General features: G+C 39.2%; 1 protein-coding gene across 1 annotated transcript in view; it reads left to right on the forward strand.

Moving 5' to 3' along the window:
• The window catches only part of HSD17B13 (hydroxysteroid 17-beta dehydrogenase 13), a 28,189-nt gene extending 14,169 nt beyond the window's left edge, over nt 1-14,020 (forward strand). Inside the window, exons 4-7 of the mRNA XM_047856434.1 lie at nt 1,478-1,584; nt 3,636-3,773; nt 7,318-7,434; nt 13,014-14,020. Coding sequence (XP_047712390.1) covers nt 1,478-1,584; nt 3,636-3,773; nt 7,318-7,434; nt 13,014-13,104 — 453 coding nt within the window. The 3' untranslated portion in view covers nt 13,105-14,020. The remainder of the gene's footprint in view (nt 1-1,477; nt 1,585-3,635; nt 3,774-7,317; nt 7,435-13,013) is intronic.
• Nucleotides 14,021-18,904: the final 4,884 nt, after the last annotated feature.

Genomic DNA, 18,904 nt, shown 5'->3' on the forward strand with positions numbered 1-18,904 from the left:
TAGCAATTGTGCTACTAGGTATTTAGTCAAAGGATACAAAAATACTAATTCAAAGGGGCACATGAACCTCGATGTTTATAGCAGCATTATCAACAATTGCCAAACTATGGAAAGAGCCCAAATGTTCACTGACTGCTGAATGGATAAAGAGGATGTGATGTATATATACACAATGCAATATTACTCAGCCATCAAAAAGAATGAAATCTTAGCATTTGTAATGACATGGATGGAGCCAGAATGTATTATGCTAAGCAAAATAGAGAAGGACAAATAACATGATTTCACTCATATATGGTATTTAAGAAATGAGACAGGTGAACATAGAGGGAAAAAAGAGAGAAGCAAACCATAAAACAGACTTTTTTGTTATTATTTTGAGAGAGAGAGCAAGAGCATGAGCAGGGGAGGGGCAAAGAGAGAGGGAGAGAGAGAATCCCAAGTAGGCTCCATGCTCAACTTGGAGCCTGACACAGGGCTCAATCTCACAACAGTTAGCTGAGTTAAAAGCAAGAGTCCAACGCTCAACTGACTGACCACCCAAGAGTCTGTGCCCCCAGACTCTTAATGATAGCGAACAAACTAAGGGTTGATGGAGGGAGATGGGTGGGGGATGGGTTAAATGGGTGATGGGCATTAAGGAGGGCGCTTGTTGGGATGAGCACTGGGTGTTATATGTAAGTGATGAATCACTAACTTCTACTTGTTAAAACAAAAATAATTTTAAAAATTAGCGGCTTGAGGCAACAATAAGTGTTTATTTTCCTTTCACAGTTTCTGTGGGTCAGAAATTTGGGAGTGACTTGGTTTCCCAGTTCTGGCTCTATGCATTTGCATAGGGTCCATAGGGTGTGTTTATAAAATTCTCATAAAATATTATTAATATTTCTCACAAAACAGTAAAAGCTTTTTGGAAATAAAGAAAGACTTTTTATTTCCCGTAACATTAATATATAATACATGATGTTACAAACAGGGAGATACTAAATCTATTCATGATGGATAATGATTGTAAATCAGGACAGAACTCAGCTGTTTCTAGTTAACTTGCTATAGTTACACATGATTTCAACTCTTCTCATTAGAATGGTAAAACCCTAAACTAAAAAAAAAAGTTACATGATACCAGACTACCATAGGAAATCTTCTCAGTTCTGAAAACTCTGAATTTTTCCCTTGATATTATTGTTCATATGATATATCCATAAAGGAGATATTTGATTGCTTCTGAAGGCAAGACAGAGGAATATTAAGAAGAGTTCTTAGCATGTGATATTCAGTGCACAGCCCTCAATGCCAATTTAAACAAATACATTTCAATCTTTTTCATTTCTGTAGAAGTAATCATGAAATCTTGGCACATATTCCATTTCATCACAAAAGTCTCAAATTCTCTTTTTTCTTAAAAATAAAACTACCTACTTTTGAAACTTAACACCTGTGCCATTGTTTTTTTCTTTCTTCAATGATCTTTAAGATCACAAAAGCACTTCTTCCATCAATGATGAAGAGAAATCATGGCCACATCGTCACAGTGGCTTCAGTGTGTGGCCATGGGGTGATTCCGTATCTTATTCCATATTGGTAAGTATTATTTTCCAGCAATGCCATGTAGATAGATGGATGGATACATAATACATACATACATAATACATACATACATACTCACATACTTTTAAGGGTTTATTAGACCTTAGATTCTAATCTTCATAGCAGGGTTATCTATGAAACTGGTTGTAATTGTTTAAAATATTTTAAGATTTCTGAAAACTCCTCTGTAAAGCAATGAAATGTAATGCCATGTTTCCATCATATCCTGGAATGAGTACATGTTGATAAAAGAAACAGGGAACCCACGGACTAAGAAGCAAAACATACAGAAGTCCAAATGAACATAAATGTATTCCATAGCCTGCATGCCCAAGATAAGCTAATTAGGGTGACCCCTGAATCAGAACATTTTCCAGTATTCTAGTGCCATGAAAGATTGTGTGTGTGTGTGTGTGTGTGTGTGTGTGTGAGAGAGAGAGAGAGAGAGAGAGAGAGAGAGGAACAGAGACAGAGACAGAGAGATTAAGAGAAACCGTCTACCTGATTAAAAGATGCAGATAGTACACTCCATGATCTACCAAGGACACAAAGAGAAAAGGTTGAGAGGCCCTGAGGATACACTATTTGCAAAATATCTTTTCCTTATAAACTTCTTCAATGGCATCTCATTTCCTTACTTCTGCTTTATATCAACTTCATAGAAAAATTTAACTTGCTAACATTTGGTCCAGTTCTTTTTGGAACAGTCAACACATGAGTATCAGTGGGAGGGTGTAGGGGTGCATAATTAATGGATTTATTATTTACTTATACATAATGGTTAAGGTTAAACTGAGTCATGGACAAAATTACTTCTGACACTGAATGTGGTCACAGACATGGCTACATTTCAATGAAGTTAAGGGGTCATTGCACAGAATACGGTGTTTCAAGCTGTCTCTAGCATCTTTTTTTTAATGTTTACTTATTTTTGAGAGAGAGAGTGAGTGGGGGAGGGGCAGAGAGAAAGGGAGACACAATCTGAAGCAGGCTCCAGGCTCTGAGCTGTCAGCACATCTTAAAACACAAGTAAGAATTTCACAGATTAAACATTTGCTATTGTTTTCATGTTTAGAAATGTGGAATCCCAATATAATAATACTTTTCCGTTTTCTCTTCTCCCTTAAGAAAGCATCCAGTCTTTAACTTTACTGTTCTTCTTGTCACCTGGGTCAAAACTACAATGAATAGGGGCACCTGGGTGGCTCTATCAATTGAGCATCCAACTCTTGATTTCAGCTCATGTCACCTGCATTTAGAAACGAGAAAATCAGGGGTGCCTGGGTGACTCAGTCGGTTAAGCGTCCGACTTTGGCTCAGGTCATGATCTTACGGCTAGTGGGTTCCAGCCCCATATCAGGCTCTGTGCTGACAGTTCAGGGCCTGGAGCCTGCTTCAGATTCTGTGTGTTCCCTGCTCTCTGCCCCTCCCCCGGTCATGCTCTGTGTGTGTCTCTCTCTCAAAACTGAATAATTAAAAAAAAAAAAAGAAATCAGAAAATCAAAGAAAATAAAGTGATATGCTGAAGGCTGCACACACAACACACTCACATCACCTAAGGTCTTTTTACTCCAGATTTTCACAATGAAATTAAGAAGGCAAAGTGGCCTCCAGTGTCAAAAGAGAAACTAGCAACTAAGTTAACAAGAGAGGAGAAATGTATAAGGTCCCACAGAAGTTTCAATGTAGATATTAGTTATGTAGTTTTTCTAAATACGTCTTTTCTGACTCATATTTTTCAAAATAAGACAGCAATTAAGACTGATTAGGCAAGAGTTTGAAGACTGAATGGAAAACCTTACCTGTAGGGTGGAAAAGTAAGCAGTAAGCCAGTTAATACATTACTAGGATTTGTTCTATTGCTATCATCGCTAAGTAAGAAACTGGTACATTTAAGAAAAAGTAAATGAAAATTGACCAAGTGGAAGATTTGGAAAATTGGCTTCTACTTATTCTCGAACCAAATCAGCATTGCCTTCTTACAGAAAGCTGGAGAATGTGTTTCACTGTACCTTAGCTAACAATGGTGGGTAATTCTCTTACAGTTCCAGCAAATTTGCTGCTGTTGGCTTCCACAGAGCTCTGACATTAGAACTTGAAGCCTTGGGAAAAACTGGAATCCAAACCTCGTGTCTCTGCCCAGTTTTTGTGAATACTGGGTTCACCAAAAACCCAAGCACAAGGTGAGGTCAAAGTCAAGTCAGGATGAAAATATGGCATGAGAAATTGACCTGAAAACTGTAGGAGATTTTTAGGTGGGTCAACTGAGAAAATAGAAAAAAAGCGAAAAAGGAAAGATGTGGGTTTTTTAATGTTTATTTCTTTTTGAGAGAGAGACAGATCGGGAGTGGGGTAGGGGCAGAGAGAGGGAGACACAGAATGTGAAGCAGGCTCCAGGCTCCAAGCTGTCAACACAGAGTCTGATGCGGGGCTCAAACTCACAAACTGTGAGATCATGACCTGAACCGAAGTTGGATGCTTAAAAGACTGAGCCACTCAGGCACCTCAAAATGTTTTTCTTAATGTCGTATTGCCTTTTTCACTTTGAAATGAGATGAACAAAGGGAAAAAATTTATTGAGGACTGGCAGGAGTGACCAGCTACCGATGATTTAGGCAATTGGGGTTTATTTGTGATCAGGTTAAAGGTTCAACACACTCAGGTGCCAAGAGGGAGTGAAGGGGTGGAGCAGGCTGGAGAGGTGTGCTTTTTTTTTTTTTTTTTGCTTTTTTTTAATGTTTATTTATTTTTGAGAGAAAGAGCGAGCACAGGCAGGGGAAGGGAAGAGAGAAAGAGGGAGACAGAGAATCCAAAGCAGGTTCCAGGCCCTGAACTGTCAGCATGGAGCATAACGTGGGGCTTGAACTCACCAACCGTGAGATCATGACCTGAGCCAAAGTCAGATGCTTAACCAACTGATCCACCCAGGCACCCCAGTGTGCTTTTTTTTCTTTAAGTTTATTTATGCATTTATTCTGAGAAACAGAGAGAAAGAGCATAGGGGGAGGCGCAGAGAGCAAGAGGAAAGAGAGAATCCCAAGCAGGCTCCTAGCTGTGCTGTTAGCACACAGCTGGACGCAAGGCTCAAACCCACAAACCATGACATCATGACCTGAGGCAAAATCAAGAGTAGGACACCCAACCGACTAAGCCACTCAGGCGCCCCTGGATAGATGTGCTTAGGGGATGTCAAGAATGTCCTCTACTGGAAACCCACTCCCAAGATGAGCGATACCTAACATCCCCCTCTCCCATTTGTGGTTCATCCTCCTCAAATAGAGTATGGAAAGGTACAGATATATGCCCTTTTCCATTTTCCACAGTGCTAGCATGAAGTACTACTCCAGTATCTTTCAAACTTGTCTTGTCCTAAGAATCATCACCTATGCTTCCATAAACAATAAATGTTCTTAGGGTCTTCCTTAGAGATTCTGATTCAGTAGGCTGCGATGAGCTCCAAGAATGAGTTGTTTTGTTTTGCTTTGCTTTGCTTTACAAGCAGACCTACCAGGTGAGTCTGGAGACAGGTTTGGAAAACATTGATGTATTAAATATAATCACAGTATTTGATTACCACCTTGATTACCATTTGATTACCATTACCACCTTGTCCTCTGTGAAAGTGCAAATATTCTTAGAAGCAGCAATAAATTGAGTCCCTAATCCTTTAGTCAAGGTGAACTTCTATGACAACTTTGTCTCTGGTAAAGGAGGATTTGAGACCATAAGAGAGGAGAAATTGGTCCTGAAAGGAGAGTAAAAAGGCAGAAAGGTGAGCAGAAGGGTGCTAAAATTAAGATACCTTCTTCACAAATTTGCCTCAATTCTGGTATTTCTCTGCTGCAGGTTAATAAAATCTGAAGCCAGTTTATTTCTGGAGGGGAATTAGTCCTAAATACATTCATTCAAAAGAGCTAACAGATTCTCCTTTAAGCTTAGCCTCATTTGAAGCTATCAACCCTGAACTCTGGGTTGTCTCTGGGTTGTCTCTGGAGCTGTGGTCACCCCCTGGCAGGGGAGTCCTTAATAGTGTTAGGCCATAGATACTTAGCAGTAATACAATATTTAAGTAAATACTATGGTACGATTGGGACTCTGGGCTCAGTTTTCTTAAAAAGCAAACTGGGCCTAATAAAAACCCTCCTGGGAAGCATTTAAGCTTAGTGTATGCCAAGAGAACCAGATGAACTGGTAGGGAAGGCACAATAGATGAGAAGAGTAAGGCTAATAAGATCCTAGGTGGTGTGGATGCCTGGGGACAACCCCAGAGTCTGACAGCCAATGCTGAAGATGTGAGATTGATTACACCCAGACTGCTGGATTCTGAATATTCCTCGGCAAAAGCTAAAATGTCCATAAAGTGAGCTTTGGCTCAGAGGCTGGGTTGATGAAACCAGCTAGGAAAAAACAGGGAGACAAAAGGCAGAACCCAATAATTTAGAGAGGTATTGATTTGTATTACTCTCTGCTGGCTTACTACTCAATGACATGGAAACCTCAATCACATAATAACCTGTAGTATATCACAGAATATGTCAGGGAAGGAAGTTATAAAATTCATTAACTGCTTACTTAACTCTTCTACACAACCTTTTTTTTTTTAATTTTTTTTAACGTTTATTTATTTTTGAGACAGAGAGAGACAGAGCATGAACAGGGGAGGGGCAGAGAGAGAGGGAGACACAGAATCTGAAACGGGCTCCAGGCTCTGAGCTGTCAGCACAGAGCCCGACGCGGGGCTTGAACTCACGGACCGTGAGATCATGACCTGAGCTGAAGTCAGCTGCTTAACCGACTGAGCCACCCAGGCGCCCCTACACAACCTTTTTATTCACTGGCCGTTCAGCCCATGCCTGGACATCTTCATTTTGATGCAACACTTCCAATCCATTTACATTTTAAACTCTAATCATCATCTTGAACTAATGGGCATTCTACACTGGGCCTGTGGTTATGAATAAATATTCAAGAACCCATGTAGGGGCACCTGGGTGGCTCATTTGGTTGGGTGTCCACCTCTTGATTTTGGCTCAAGATCCCAGGGTCATGGGATAGAGCCCCGCATCAGGCTGGAGCTAAGCATGGAGCCTGCTTGAGATTCCCTGCCCACACCTCTCCCCTGCTCTCTCTAGAAAGAAAAGAAAAAAAGAGAGAAAGAAAGAAAGAAAGAAAGAAAGAAAGAAAGCCCATGTACACAGTCTTCAGTATAAGCAAGGCTACACCTCCATTAGCAATGCTATACTCCCTGTGCACATCTGGAACTCTCATTAAATTGCAGTATAGGTGATTCAGAGGTGGATCTCAAGTACAGAATGCCTTCAAATCCAGCTTTATGGGATAACTCCAGAAGAAAGAGAGTATGCTTAGCAAAGCTTTGTATTAAATAAGCCCGAAGAAAGATGTCAGATGTTTCCTTTCTGTCACATGAGTAATCCTACCCACCATTCTGCCTTGCCTCTTCACATCTGTCATTTAATTTCTCTCCACCCTTTTGATATTTTGACTGAGTGAGCCATAAAACATGCATACCTGGTGTGAAAGTTTAAGACTGTGATAACAAAACATTCCCATGGCATGTGGGGGGGGGGGGTGGTGGGGGCAGGTGGCGTTTGTGCAGTGAATCCTGGAAACTTTTAAATCCTAATTTGGTGATATAAGTTAATTTTCCTGCCTTTGTTAATTAAAACGACAACAAAAAGAACCAAACTTTTTTCTTCTTAATCATAGACTATGGCCTGTATTGGAGACAGACGCAGTTGCAAGAAGCTTGGTAGATGGAATACTTACCAATAAGAAAATGATTTTTGTTCCATCATATATCAATCTACATCTAATACTAGGAAGGTAAGTACAGCACAAAACATCTAAAATGCTAAAACACCAGTGGAACTACTGTCGTGATGAAGAGTCTTTCAGTTGTGAAAGTTGCTGTGGAAACTCTCTGTGCCTGAGGAGAACGGTTACATTGTCTCTGTTATTGCCTTATTCAATCTATAAAAAAAAGAATGATTCATTTGCTCTAACATCTCAGTTTAATTTTTGCCAGAGACTATTTCAAGTGAAGGAAACACAGTTGCAAGAGAACACAGTATCGCTAAAAATAAAGGGTCTATTTAAAAGCCTGCTGGAGTTTTGACTGAAATTGCATTGAATCTATTGATCAATTGGGGGAGAAATAACATTAACAATTTTGAGGCTTCCAATCCAAGAAAACAAAGAACCCAAAATATCTTTCCATTTTGTTCTTTTATCTTCTTCAGTATCCCCACACAACATTTTATAGTTTTCAGTGTAAAAGTCTTACACAGCTTTTATCAGGTTTATCCCAAAGCATTTCATGTTTTTGATGGTATTTCAAAAGGCAGTTAAAACAATTTTTCTATTTTCCATTGTTTGGTGCTGGTGTGTGTGTTTGATTTTTGCATTTTATCTTGTATTTTAGCAACCTTGCTAAACTCATCTCTAGCAGTTTTTTGTAGATTCTAACAGATTTTTTTTACAGATTATTTTAGATGATAGTATTGTCGGCAAATAAAGACCGTTACTTCTTTTCCAATCTGTTTGGTTTTTCTTCTTACTATATGACACTGGCTAGAACTTTGCATGCAATGTCACATAGGATTGGTGAGAGCATACATCCAAGTAGTCTTCTTGAGCTTAGAAGAACAGTACTCAGTATTTCACAGTTAAGTATAATGTTAGCTGTAGATGTTTTTTCAGAGATGCTTTTTATCATGTTGAGGAAGTTCCCTTCTGTTACTATTTTGATGAGAGTATTTACCAAGAGTAAATATTGGTTGTCAAATGCTTTTGCTGATGATATTAAGATCATATGTTCTTTCCATTTTAGTTTGTTGATATGGTGAACTACACGGATTCATTTTAAAGAATAAACCACCCTCGCATTGTAATGTCTTTGTCTGATATTGCATCATGATAATATTGACTTCATAGAATGAGTTGGAAAGTACACCCTCTTCTCTTTTCCAGAATAGCTTGTGTGGTATTGGTATTATTTTTTCTTTAAACATTTGGAGAATTCACCAGTGAAGCCATCTAGGCCTGGTGCTTTCTTTAAGGGCAAGTTTTTAACTATAAATACAATTTCTTTAAAACCTATAGGGCTTTTCAGGCTGCTTATTTCTTCTTGGTAATGTGTGTCCTTCAGAGAATTTGTCCATTTCATCTAAGTTGTCAAATTCATAGGCATAAATTTATTCAAAATCTTCCCTTATTGTACTTGTAATATGTTTAGAATGTCTGATTCCTGATATTGGAAATTTATATTTTTATTTTTCTGTTCTCATCAGTCTATCTAGAGGTTTATCAATTTAGTGATTTTTTCCAAAGAACTAGCATTTGGTTTCTTTTATTTTTTTATCTGTTTTTTTGTGTGTTCTATTTCACTAATATCTGTTCTGATCTTTATTATTCCTTTTATTCTATTATTCACTTATTGGCTCTTCCTTTTCTAGTTTGTCAATGTAGAAACTGAGTTCATTGATTTTTTTTTTTCCAGCATAGGCACTTAGCGCTATAAATTTCCCCCTGTGTACTGTTTTTAGTTCTGTCCCTCAAATTGTGACATTCTATGTTTTCATTTATATTCTGTTAAAATGCTTTCTAATTTCCCTTTGGTATCATGGTTTACTTAGAAATGATTTTTTTAGTTTCTAACTTTTTGGAGATTTTCTAGACATTTTTCTGATTTCTAATTTAATTAAACTTTGTGTGACTTGAATGTTTTAAATTTACTGAGACATGGTTAAGTTCAGAACATGGTTTATCTTGGTAAGTGTTCCACATGCACCCAAAAAGAATGAGTATTCTGTATTGTTGAGTTTTCTATAAATGTCAGCTTATGTCAAACTGGTTGATAGTGTTGTTCAAATCTTCTGTATTTTTCGCTGATTTTCTGTTTATTTTATCAATTATTGAAAGGAGGCTCAAAATCTGTAGCTATTGTGAATTTGTCTATCTTCTTTGCTTTTCTTTCCATTCTCGCTTCATGTATTTTGAAGCCCTTTTATTATGTGTATAAGCAATTAGGATTATTTTGTCCTCTAAATGAGTTAACTACTTTGTCATGTTGGAAGTGACCTTGTTTATCCTTGCTATGAAATCTACTGATATTAATATAACCACTTCAGCTTCTTTATATTAATATTATCTTACTGAATCTTTTTCTGTCCTTTTACTCTTTTACTCCTATTTGTTTCCTTATATCTGAAATGTGCTTTTGTAAGCAGTATATAGGTGTTTGTTTGTTTGTTTGTTTGTTTGTTTTTTACTCTAATTTGACAATCTATCAGGGCAATTTAATAGGGGGTATTTAGACTCTTTACATTTAATATGATTATTGGTATAGTTCTAAAACTTACTTTAAAGCTTGCTATTTGTTTTCTATTTATCCCATTTAATCTTGGTTCCTTTTTTTCTCTCTGCCTCCTTTTGGTTTGATTGAATACTTTCATGTTTTTATTTTATTTCCTTTGTTGGCTTACTAGCTATAATGCTTTGTTTTGTTACTTTAGTTATTGCTTTAGGGTTCATAGTACGCATCTTTAACTTATCACAGCCAGTCTCCAAGTGATATCATACAACTTCATGTACAGTCTAAGAACCTTACAATGGTATACTTCTATTTCTCCCTTCCTACTTTAGGCTATGATTGTTGTACATTTTACTTTGACTACATAGTTTTTGTTTGTTTAAACAGCCAATATCTTTTTAAAGAGATTTAAATAACAAAGAAAATTCTTTTTTTTTTTTTTTTTTAATTTATTTTTGGGACAGAGAGAGACAGAGCATGAACGGGGGAGGGGCAGAGAGAGAGGGAGACACAGAATCGGAAACAGGCTCCAGGCTCCGAGCCATCAGCCCAGAGCCTGACGCAGGGCTGGAACTCACGGACCTCGAGATCGTGACCTGGCTGAAGTCGGATGCTTAACCGACTGCGCCACCCAGGCGCCCCCAAAGAAAATTCTTAAATGTTCATCCATGTGGTTAATATTTCTAGTGCTCTTTATTCATTTGTATAGATCCAGACCTCTATCTGGTATCATTTCCCCTCTGCCTGAAGGGTATCCTTTAACAGTTTCTCAGGGAAGTTCTGCTGGTTATGAATTCTTGCACCTTTTGTATGTTTAACACACTCTTTATTTTGCCTTAAGTTTTAAAAGATACGCTCACTGATCTAGGATGGTAGATTTTTGTCTTTCAGTACTTAAATGATATTCTCTACCACCTCCATGATTTCCATATTATCTCTGCTAGAGGCTGTTCTATCATTTTTAAAGGAACACAATATAATAAAGTTGATTAGGAACGAAGGTCCCACCTAAGTTCAAAAACCACTTTACCACTTACCAGTTCTTTGACCATGGATAAGCTATTTAGCCTCTATGGCCTCATATTTTCCATATATAAAATGGGGATGGTGACAATACCTCCTGTCTAAGCATACCATAAGAAAAAAATAACATAACGCAAGGAAAGCCCCTGCCATTAAAAAAGACACAGAAGGGGCGCCTGGGTGGCGCAGTCGGTTAAGCGTCCGACTTCAGCCAGGTCACGATCTCGCGGTCCGTGAGTTCGAGCCCCGCGTCAGGCTCTGGGCTGATGGCTCGGAGCCTGGAGCCTGTTTCCAATTCCGTGTCTCCCTCTCTCTCTGCCCCTCCCCTGTTCATGCTCTGTCTCTCTCTGTCCCAAAAATAAATAAACGTTGAAAAAAAAGACACAGAAGTCAGATGTTAAGGGTTTAGGAGGTAGAACTTACATAGAATTCTAGGAAGAGGGGGTGCTTGGCTGGATCAGTTGGTAGAGCATGCAACTCTTGATATTGGGGATATAAGTTCAAGCCTCACACTGGGTGTAGTGATTACTTTAAAAGACCTTTAAAAAAATGCTAAGAAGAAATAGGATTATTTACCCAGAAGAGATAATCTCTCAGCTTTCTTCTGAGGGACAGTTTATAATAAATTGAAATTATGTCAATGAGAACTATACAAACTTGATAAGCTCTTGGGTCATTTTGAAACAAATTCATATAAACTGCTAATTTGGAATAGACCAATTCAAGAACAGTGGACAAACTGCATTGCTGTGTCAATTTCAATCTTCCATTTTAGCTTAAATAGACTAACTTAAATTAGCCTAACCTTGACCTCGTAGCAACATCATCTCAAGAGTTGACTAAGTGTTTTGTTGCCAAGCAACTGTAGGAAATGAGTTTCGTGGGATTCCTCCTCTCTTGGGGCTCAAACCAGGTCATATTAATGTAGAAAAAATCAAAATCATAGAATATTTGCATATGAACAAGAGAATGAGCATCCCTATCCTGTCAGAGTTGGAGAATAAGTATCCCTGTACAATAAACAAGAGTCTCAAAATCTTTGGTACTATTGTGGAGTTGTCATGGTGGTTTGTTACTGAGCAACTGGGAAATATAGTTAATATTCTCCACATAAAATTCCTTTTACAGACATAGACAATTTTGTGAGCAGATGCAAGTATTAACATGGAGGTTTCCTTGTGAGAATAGTTACAAGGCATGTACAAGTTCTCTTATATTTGTCTTTCTCTCAGCCAGAACTTCCCTGCCTCTCTGCTTATTCATCCATCTTCCACTCTACCTAAGGCAAGGATGTAAATCTTGCATTAGTCAACAATACCAAAGTATTTTTCAATATGACTTTCTTTGCAGATGACTACATCTGCTTTCTTATATTCACATGTCGGCTCTTCCTTTCATCTGCCTGCTCAAATCTTACCCATCCTTGAACACTTTTGAAGTTTCCCTTCACTATTCCAGCCCATATTAATCCTCCTCACAGTGATAGTCCTTAATTAGAGAAGGCTAATATTTTTTAATAATTATTTCAAGGTGATCTCTCATCTCATTTTAGCCTCTCCGCTCAACAATAAGCTCCTCAGGCAGGAGCTGTTTTTCGAGGACTTTTGTCTACCTTATTATAAAGTACATAATGGATATTCAGTAAATAGTTAAGGAGGGGTGGAGGGAAGGATGGAGTGGGTTCTGGTGGTGTCTCTCTGTGAATGCTTAATATCAGGGTTCATGGACAGTTTCAGCAGTAAGTCCAGACCTTCAGTTTCAGATCTTTATCACATATAATCTCATATAAGATTTTACTAATATAAGAAGGCTTGAAGAGTGGTATATATCAGTGCTTTCCTTATATATCTATAGTATTTGAACGATGAATATTAACACACACACACACACACACACACACACACACACACACAAAGGAAAGAGAGGTTGCTGTGAAGGAAGAAAGGAAGAACAGAGAAAGATTAAATGCAAACCAGATAACTCTCAAGGTATTCTAACTGACGACAAAAAAGAACTTCGGTGTCAAAAATTTTTAATTGAAAACTTTTCTACTTTTTTTCCCATACAGATTTCTTCCTGAACGTGCCTTGGCAGCTATAAATCGTTTACAGAATATTCAATTTGAAGCAGTGATTGGCCACAAAACCAAAAAGAAATGAATAAACGAGCTCCAGCCAGAAATGCAGCTTAATGATGTAAATCTAAGTTTGGAATTAATGCTTCAAAGCTTTATTTCACATTTTTCAATAATGTTAATAATAAAAACATTGGTTTGACATTATCAGCAGTCAAATGAACAAGACTAATTACCTGTCTTTCTCAAGAATATTAATGTAGTTTTACTAGTCAGATCCATTTTTCATTCCACACCTCTTAAAAACTTTTATGCTTACATAAACATACTTAAAAGGTAATTTTTCTTTAAGAGATTTTATTTTTTTTTCTTTCTGCTTACGGGGGAACAAAGCTACCTCTCCAAAAGTAAACACAAAGAGAACTTATTTACACAGGGAAGTTTGAAGACCTTATCAACATGCACACAGTGTGAGATAGCAGTTAGAAACAAATTTAAGCAGGCGACTGTGCTCCGAAGGACAGAGAGGTTATTTCTATGAAATTCAACATTTGGAATCTTTCTCTAGCTTCTCCCTTTTTCATCAGCCCAAAACAGTGCAACGGTATTCTATGGTTTCTTGTTTGATTCTGTCCTTTATATAGGTCTTATATATCCACTAAGAGTGGGCCCTCCATACTTTCTGTCCTTTTCATAAGCTCTTAAAATACTATGACACTACAAAAGGTGACCCTCTCTTGAATCTCTGAATATCTGAAATTTTAACCTCATGATATCTCTTTCTTTATAGTTTATGCTTTCACATATCATTGGTACCAGATATGTTTAGATAGTTTTGAGCTTCAAAATGAAAACTAACGCTGGAAAAGGAATTAGGCTGACTACCTAATACTAGACGATGGATCTGACAGGAGAAAAAGAGTGGTCTCTTTTTTTAAAAGAGAAGAAATCTGATTCCCACCACATCAAGACTAATCTTGTTTTTATGTTTTTCTCATATGTAAGAGACTGCTTTTACATCAACTATCCTCCTGTTTTTCATTAAAAACAAATGATGAAAAATAAACCATTAATAAAAACAACTTATTGAAAATAAATGATAAATATGTTGTGCTTTTAAAAAACAACCTCTTGTGTTTATAAAATAGAGTTTTCATTTCTAATCTCTGAGTGTCTATGAATCTCCTTTAGGAAGCAAGGGTCTAGATAGTAATAGCATCCAGATATTAAGGGGTGCAGGGGTTCTCTCAACTTTGGCTTCTCTGATAGTGAGAGTGTTGGTTGATCAAATGACTTACTGAATCCTTTCTATGTGTGGCACTGAGGAGAGTATGATTGTTATGAGATATTTTTTTCCCTTGTTACTTTGGCAATAATTTTTGTTCATGATGACATTTTAATTTTTTGCTTTAAAACTAAGAACTTTAGGGATGCCTGGGTGGCTCGGTCAGTTAAGCATCCAACTGTTGATTTCAGCTCAGGACATGATCCCAGGGTTGCGGGATCAAGCCCCACACTGGGCTCCATGCTGAGCATGGAGCCTGCTTGGGATTCTCTCTCTCTGCCCCTTTCCCCTGCATGTACTGTCTCTCTTCCTCTCTCTCTCTCTCTCTAGAATTTAAAAATAATAAGATAATAAATTTTTTAAAAATAATAAAACTAAGAACTTTATAAGTGAAGCTTTAAAATGTATTATTTTAGGGGTGCCTGGGTGGCTCAGTCGGTTAAGCATCCAACTTCAGCTCAGGTCATGATCTCACGGTTCGTGGGTTCAAGCTCTGCCTTGGGCTCTGTGCTGACAGCTCAGAGTCTGGAGTCTGCTTCAGATTCTGTGTCTCCTTCTCTGTCTGCCCCTTTCCCACTCACATTCTCCATCTCTCTCTTTCTCAAAGATGAATGAATATTTAAAAAAAAAAGTGTTAATTACATGGAGCACCTGGGTGGCTCAGTCAGTTAAGTGTCTGACTCTTGATTTCAGCTCATGGTTTGTGGGATTGAGCCCCACATCAGGTTCTGCACTGACAGTACAGAACCTTCTTGGGATTCTCCCTCTCCCTCTTTCTCTGCCCCTCCCCAGCTGGTTCTCTTTCTCTCTCTCTCTTCCAAAAAATAAATAAATAAACTTAAAAAAATAAATAAAAGTGTGTTTACAAAGGTTCAAAAGAGAAATGTGGAAAATAGAAAACATAAGCCTATCTCCCACAATCCCATTCCCCAGAGGTCAGGCTACTAATGCACAATCTTTTGATCAGTTTCTAAGACATACACAAGCATACATATGATAAATACATTACATTCTTTTATTGTATGTGTTACATAATATGTTGATAACATACATCATATTCTGTAACTTGTTTTTTTTAACTTACCAGTGCATCACAAAGAGCTTTTTCTTTCATTTGAGTTTAACCTCATGCTTTCTCTTGGGCAAACAGTACTAAAGGATATTATAATTAACAATTGTTTTGTAATAGACATGTACGATGTTTCCAATTTTTCTCAGTTCATTCACTTGTTTTTTTTTGGTTTTTTTTTTGTTTTTTTTTTTGTTTTTTTGTTTGTTTGGTTTTTTTGCTTAACCAATACCTGTTGGAGAGCCTGGGCAGATGCCAGAGTAAGAGGAGCTCACCTTGTCCCAGGACACACCTACATAACAGCCATACAGGCACAACTAACCCAGAAAAAGACTGGCACAACAGACTCTCCATAGTTCATCGTAGAGAGGAGCCCACATTAAAAAAGGGTAGGAAGGGAGACACAGTCAGGAACAAAACTCCTGGAAACTAGCCACAAATGGAAAGGATGCCACAAGCATGAAGAAGGGAGAGGAACAGACCCCACATCAGGTACCCCAGAACAGGAGACCTGCACTGGGAACCCAAGTTCCCATAACATTTGGCTTTAAAAGTCAGTGGGGCTTAACTTTGCAAGTTTTTATAATCAATGGGACTTAACTCCAGGTACCTTCAAAATCTGTGGGTTCAGGGGCGCCTGGGTGGCGCAGTCAGTTAAGCGTCCGACTTCAGCCAGGTCACGATCTCGCGGTCCGTGAGTTCAAGCCCCGCGCCAGGCTCTGGGCTGATCGCTCGGAGCCTGGAGCCTGTTTCTGATTCTGTGTCTCCCTCTCTCTCTCTGCCCCTCCCCCGTTCATGCTCTGTCTCTCTCTGTCCCAAAAATAAATAAAAAACGTTGAAAAAAAAACTTAAAAAAAAAAATCTGTGGGTTCAGGCTCTGGGAGAGCCAAAGGGCAATAGGAAATAGTCCCCACCCTTAAAGAGACAGCATAACAAACAATCCCTCCAAGATACAACATAGAAACAGCACTTTGAGAAGCATCTGAGGTATGTGGGAAGTAGATTTATTTACTAAACTCAGAACATGCCCTGGGGAGGCAGGGATCTTTAGGATATTTCTTTTTTTCTTTTTATTTATTTTTTTATCTTTTTTTTTAATATATGAAATTTATTGTCGAATTGGTTTCCATACAACACCCAGTGCTCATCCCAAAAGATGCCCTCTTCAATACCCATCACCCACCCTCCCCTCCCTCCCACCCCCCATCAGCCCTCAGTTTGTTCTCATTTTAAAGAGTCTCTTATGCTTTGGCTCTCTCCCACTCTAACCTCTCTCTCTTTTTTTTTTCCTTCCCCTCCCCCATGGGTTCCTGTTAAGTTCCTCAGGATCCACATAAGAGTGAAAACATATGGTATCTGTCTTTCTCTGTATGGTTTATTTCACTTAGCATAACACTCTCCAGTTCCATCCACGTTGCTACAAAGGGCCATATTTCATTCTTTCTCATTGCTCTGTAGTACTCCATTGTGTATATAAACCACAATTTCTTTATCCATTCCTCAGTTGATGGACATTTAGGCTCTTTCCGTAATTTGGCTATTGTTGAGAGTGCTGCTATAAACATTGGGGTACAAGTGCCCCTATGCATCAGTGCTCCTGTATCCCTTGGATAAATTCCTAGCAGTGCTATTGCTGGGTCATAGGGTAGGTCTATTTTTAATTTTCTGAGGAACCTCCACACTGTTTTCCAGAGTGGCTGCACCAATTTGCATTCCCACCAACAGTGCAAGAGGGTTCCCGTTTCTCCACATCCTCTCCAGCATCTATAGTCTCCTGATTTGTTCATTTTGGCCACTCTGACTGGCGTGAGGTGATATCTGAGTGTGGTTTTGATTTGTATTTCCCTGATGAGGAGCGACATTGAGCATCTTTTCATGTGCCTGTTAGCCATTTAGGATATTTCTTCAAGAGCAAAAGACCTGGGGGTGCCTGAGTGGCTCCGTTGGTTAAGAGACTGACTTCAGCTCAGGTCATGATCTCCTGATCCATGAGTTCGATCTCTGTGCTGACAGCTCAGAGCCTTCAGCCTGCTTCAGATTCTGTGTCTCCCTCTCTCTCTCTGCCCTTCCCCCGCTCCCACACTCGCTCTCTCTCTCTCTGTCTCACAAAAATAAATAATCAATAGAGGCGCCTGGGTGGCTCAGTCAGTTAAGTGTCTGACTTCGGCTCAGGTCATGATCTCACAGTTCGTGGGTTCGAGCCCCACATTGGGCTCTGTGCTGACAGCTCAGAGCCTGGATCCTGCTTTGGATTCTGTGTCTCCTTCTCTCTCTGGCCCTCCCCTGCTCATGCTCTGTCTCACTCTGTCTCTCAAAAATAAATAAATGTAATAAAGAAATTTTAAAAGATAAATAATCAATAAAAAAATTAAACAAACAAACAAAAAGAACAAAAGATCTGACAGGTGCCATTTCTCTTCCATGCTTCCTTTCCCCCACACCCCCAGCCAAGATCGCCCAATGCTGGTGGGAAACAGCTCCAACACTCTCCATATAACTTGCTAACACTGCTTGCCCTGCTCCCATGTTCTCTTGTGGACTTGTCCCATCCACCGCAGCACACCCCACTCCAGGGTGGCTCCTGACATAGCTCATTCTGCAAGCAGCTTCAAAAGTGACCAATGCCACTCTTTCCCAAAGGAGAGGGGAAGATAACCACACATGCCAGTTTGACAGCAGCCCCAGCAGGGGTCTGGGGGCAGACACCTGATCTGCCTGCCAGTCCACCCACCACATAAAGCTCACAAGGGGTAGTGGTATAAGGAGAGAGTCCTATAGTTCATGGTCACTGAAATCCCAACAGACTGGGAGAAGATATCTGGTTTAACTGTAGGCACTGCCCATCAACAAAAGCCTTTCAAAGGACAACATAGGAATGGTGCCCTACAGTTCCATGCAACCACAGCCCTGGCAAACAAGTTTAGGGCAGGCATGTGGTCTGACCCATCTACAAGCCTAAGGCCCCCCCATATTGGCCCCTTAACAGGACAGACACCAAATCCTGCCCACGACAGGCAAAGGGAGCCATTGCAGCCAACTGGACTGAAAACAGACATGGCTCAGCCACAACATAAAGTGCAAGCCATACACACAGGAGACCCCCTGAAACATCTGGTTCTGATGAACTGGGGACACTGCCTAGGACCTCTTCTTTATGAGGACATTACTTTCAAGATCAGGAGATGTAATAAACTGTCCTAAAACATAGAAACAAGAGAAAGAGCATGCACACAAGCAGGGGAGAGGCTGAGAGAGGGGGAGAGAGAGAATCCCAAGCAGGCCCCACACTGTCAGCACAGAGCCTGCCACAGGGCTCGACCCCACAAACTATGAGATCATGACTTGAGCCAAGATCGAGAGTCAGATGCTTAACCAACTGAGCCACCCAGACGCCCCCATTCTCACCACTTTTATTCAACATAGTACTCAAAGCCCTAGCTGCAGCAATCAGGAGAAAAATAAATAAATAAATAAATAAATAAAAGGCATCCAAATTGGTAAGGAAGAAATTAAACTGACACTATTTGCAGA

This window comes from Prionailurus viverrinus, chromosome B1, assembly GCF_022837055.1.
Source record: "Prionailurus viverrinus isolate Anna chromosome B1, UM_Priviv_1.0, whole genome shotgun sequence".
Lineage (NCBI taxonomy): Eukaryota > Metazoa > Chordata > Mammalia > Carnivora > Felidae > Prionailurus > Prionailurus viverrinus.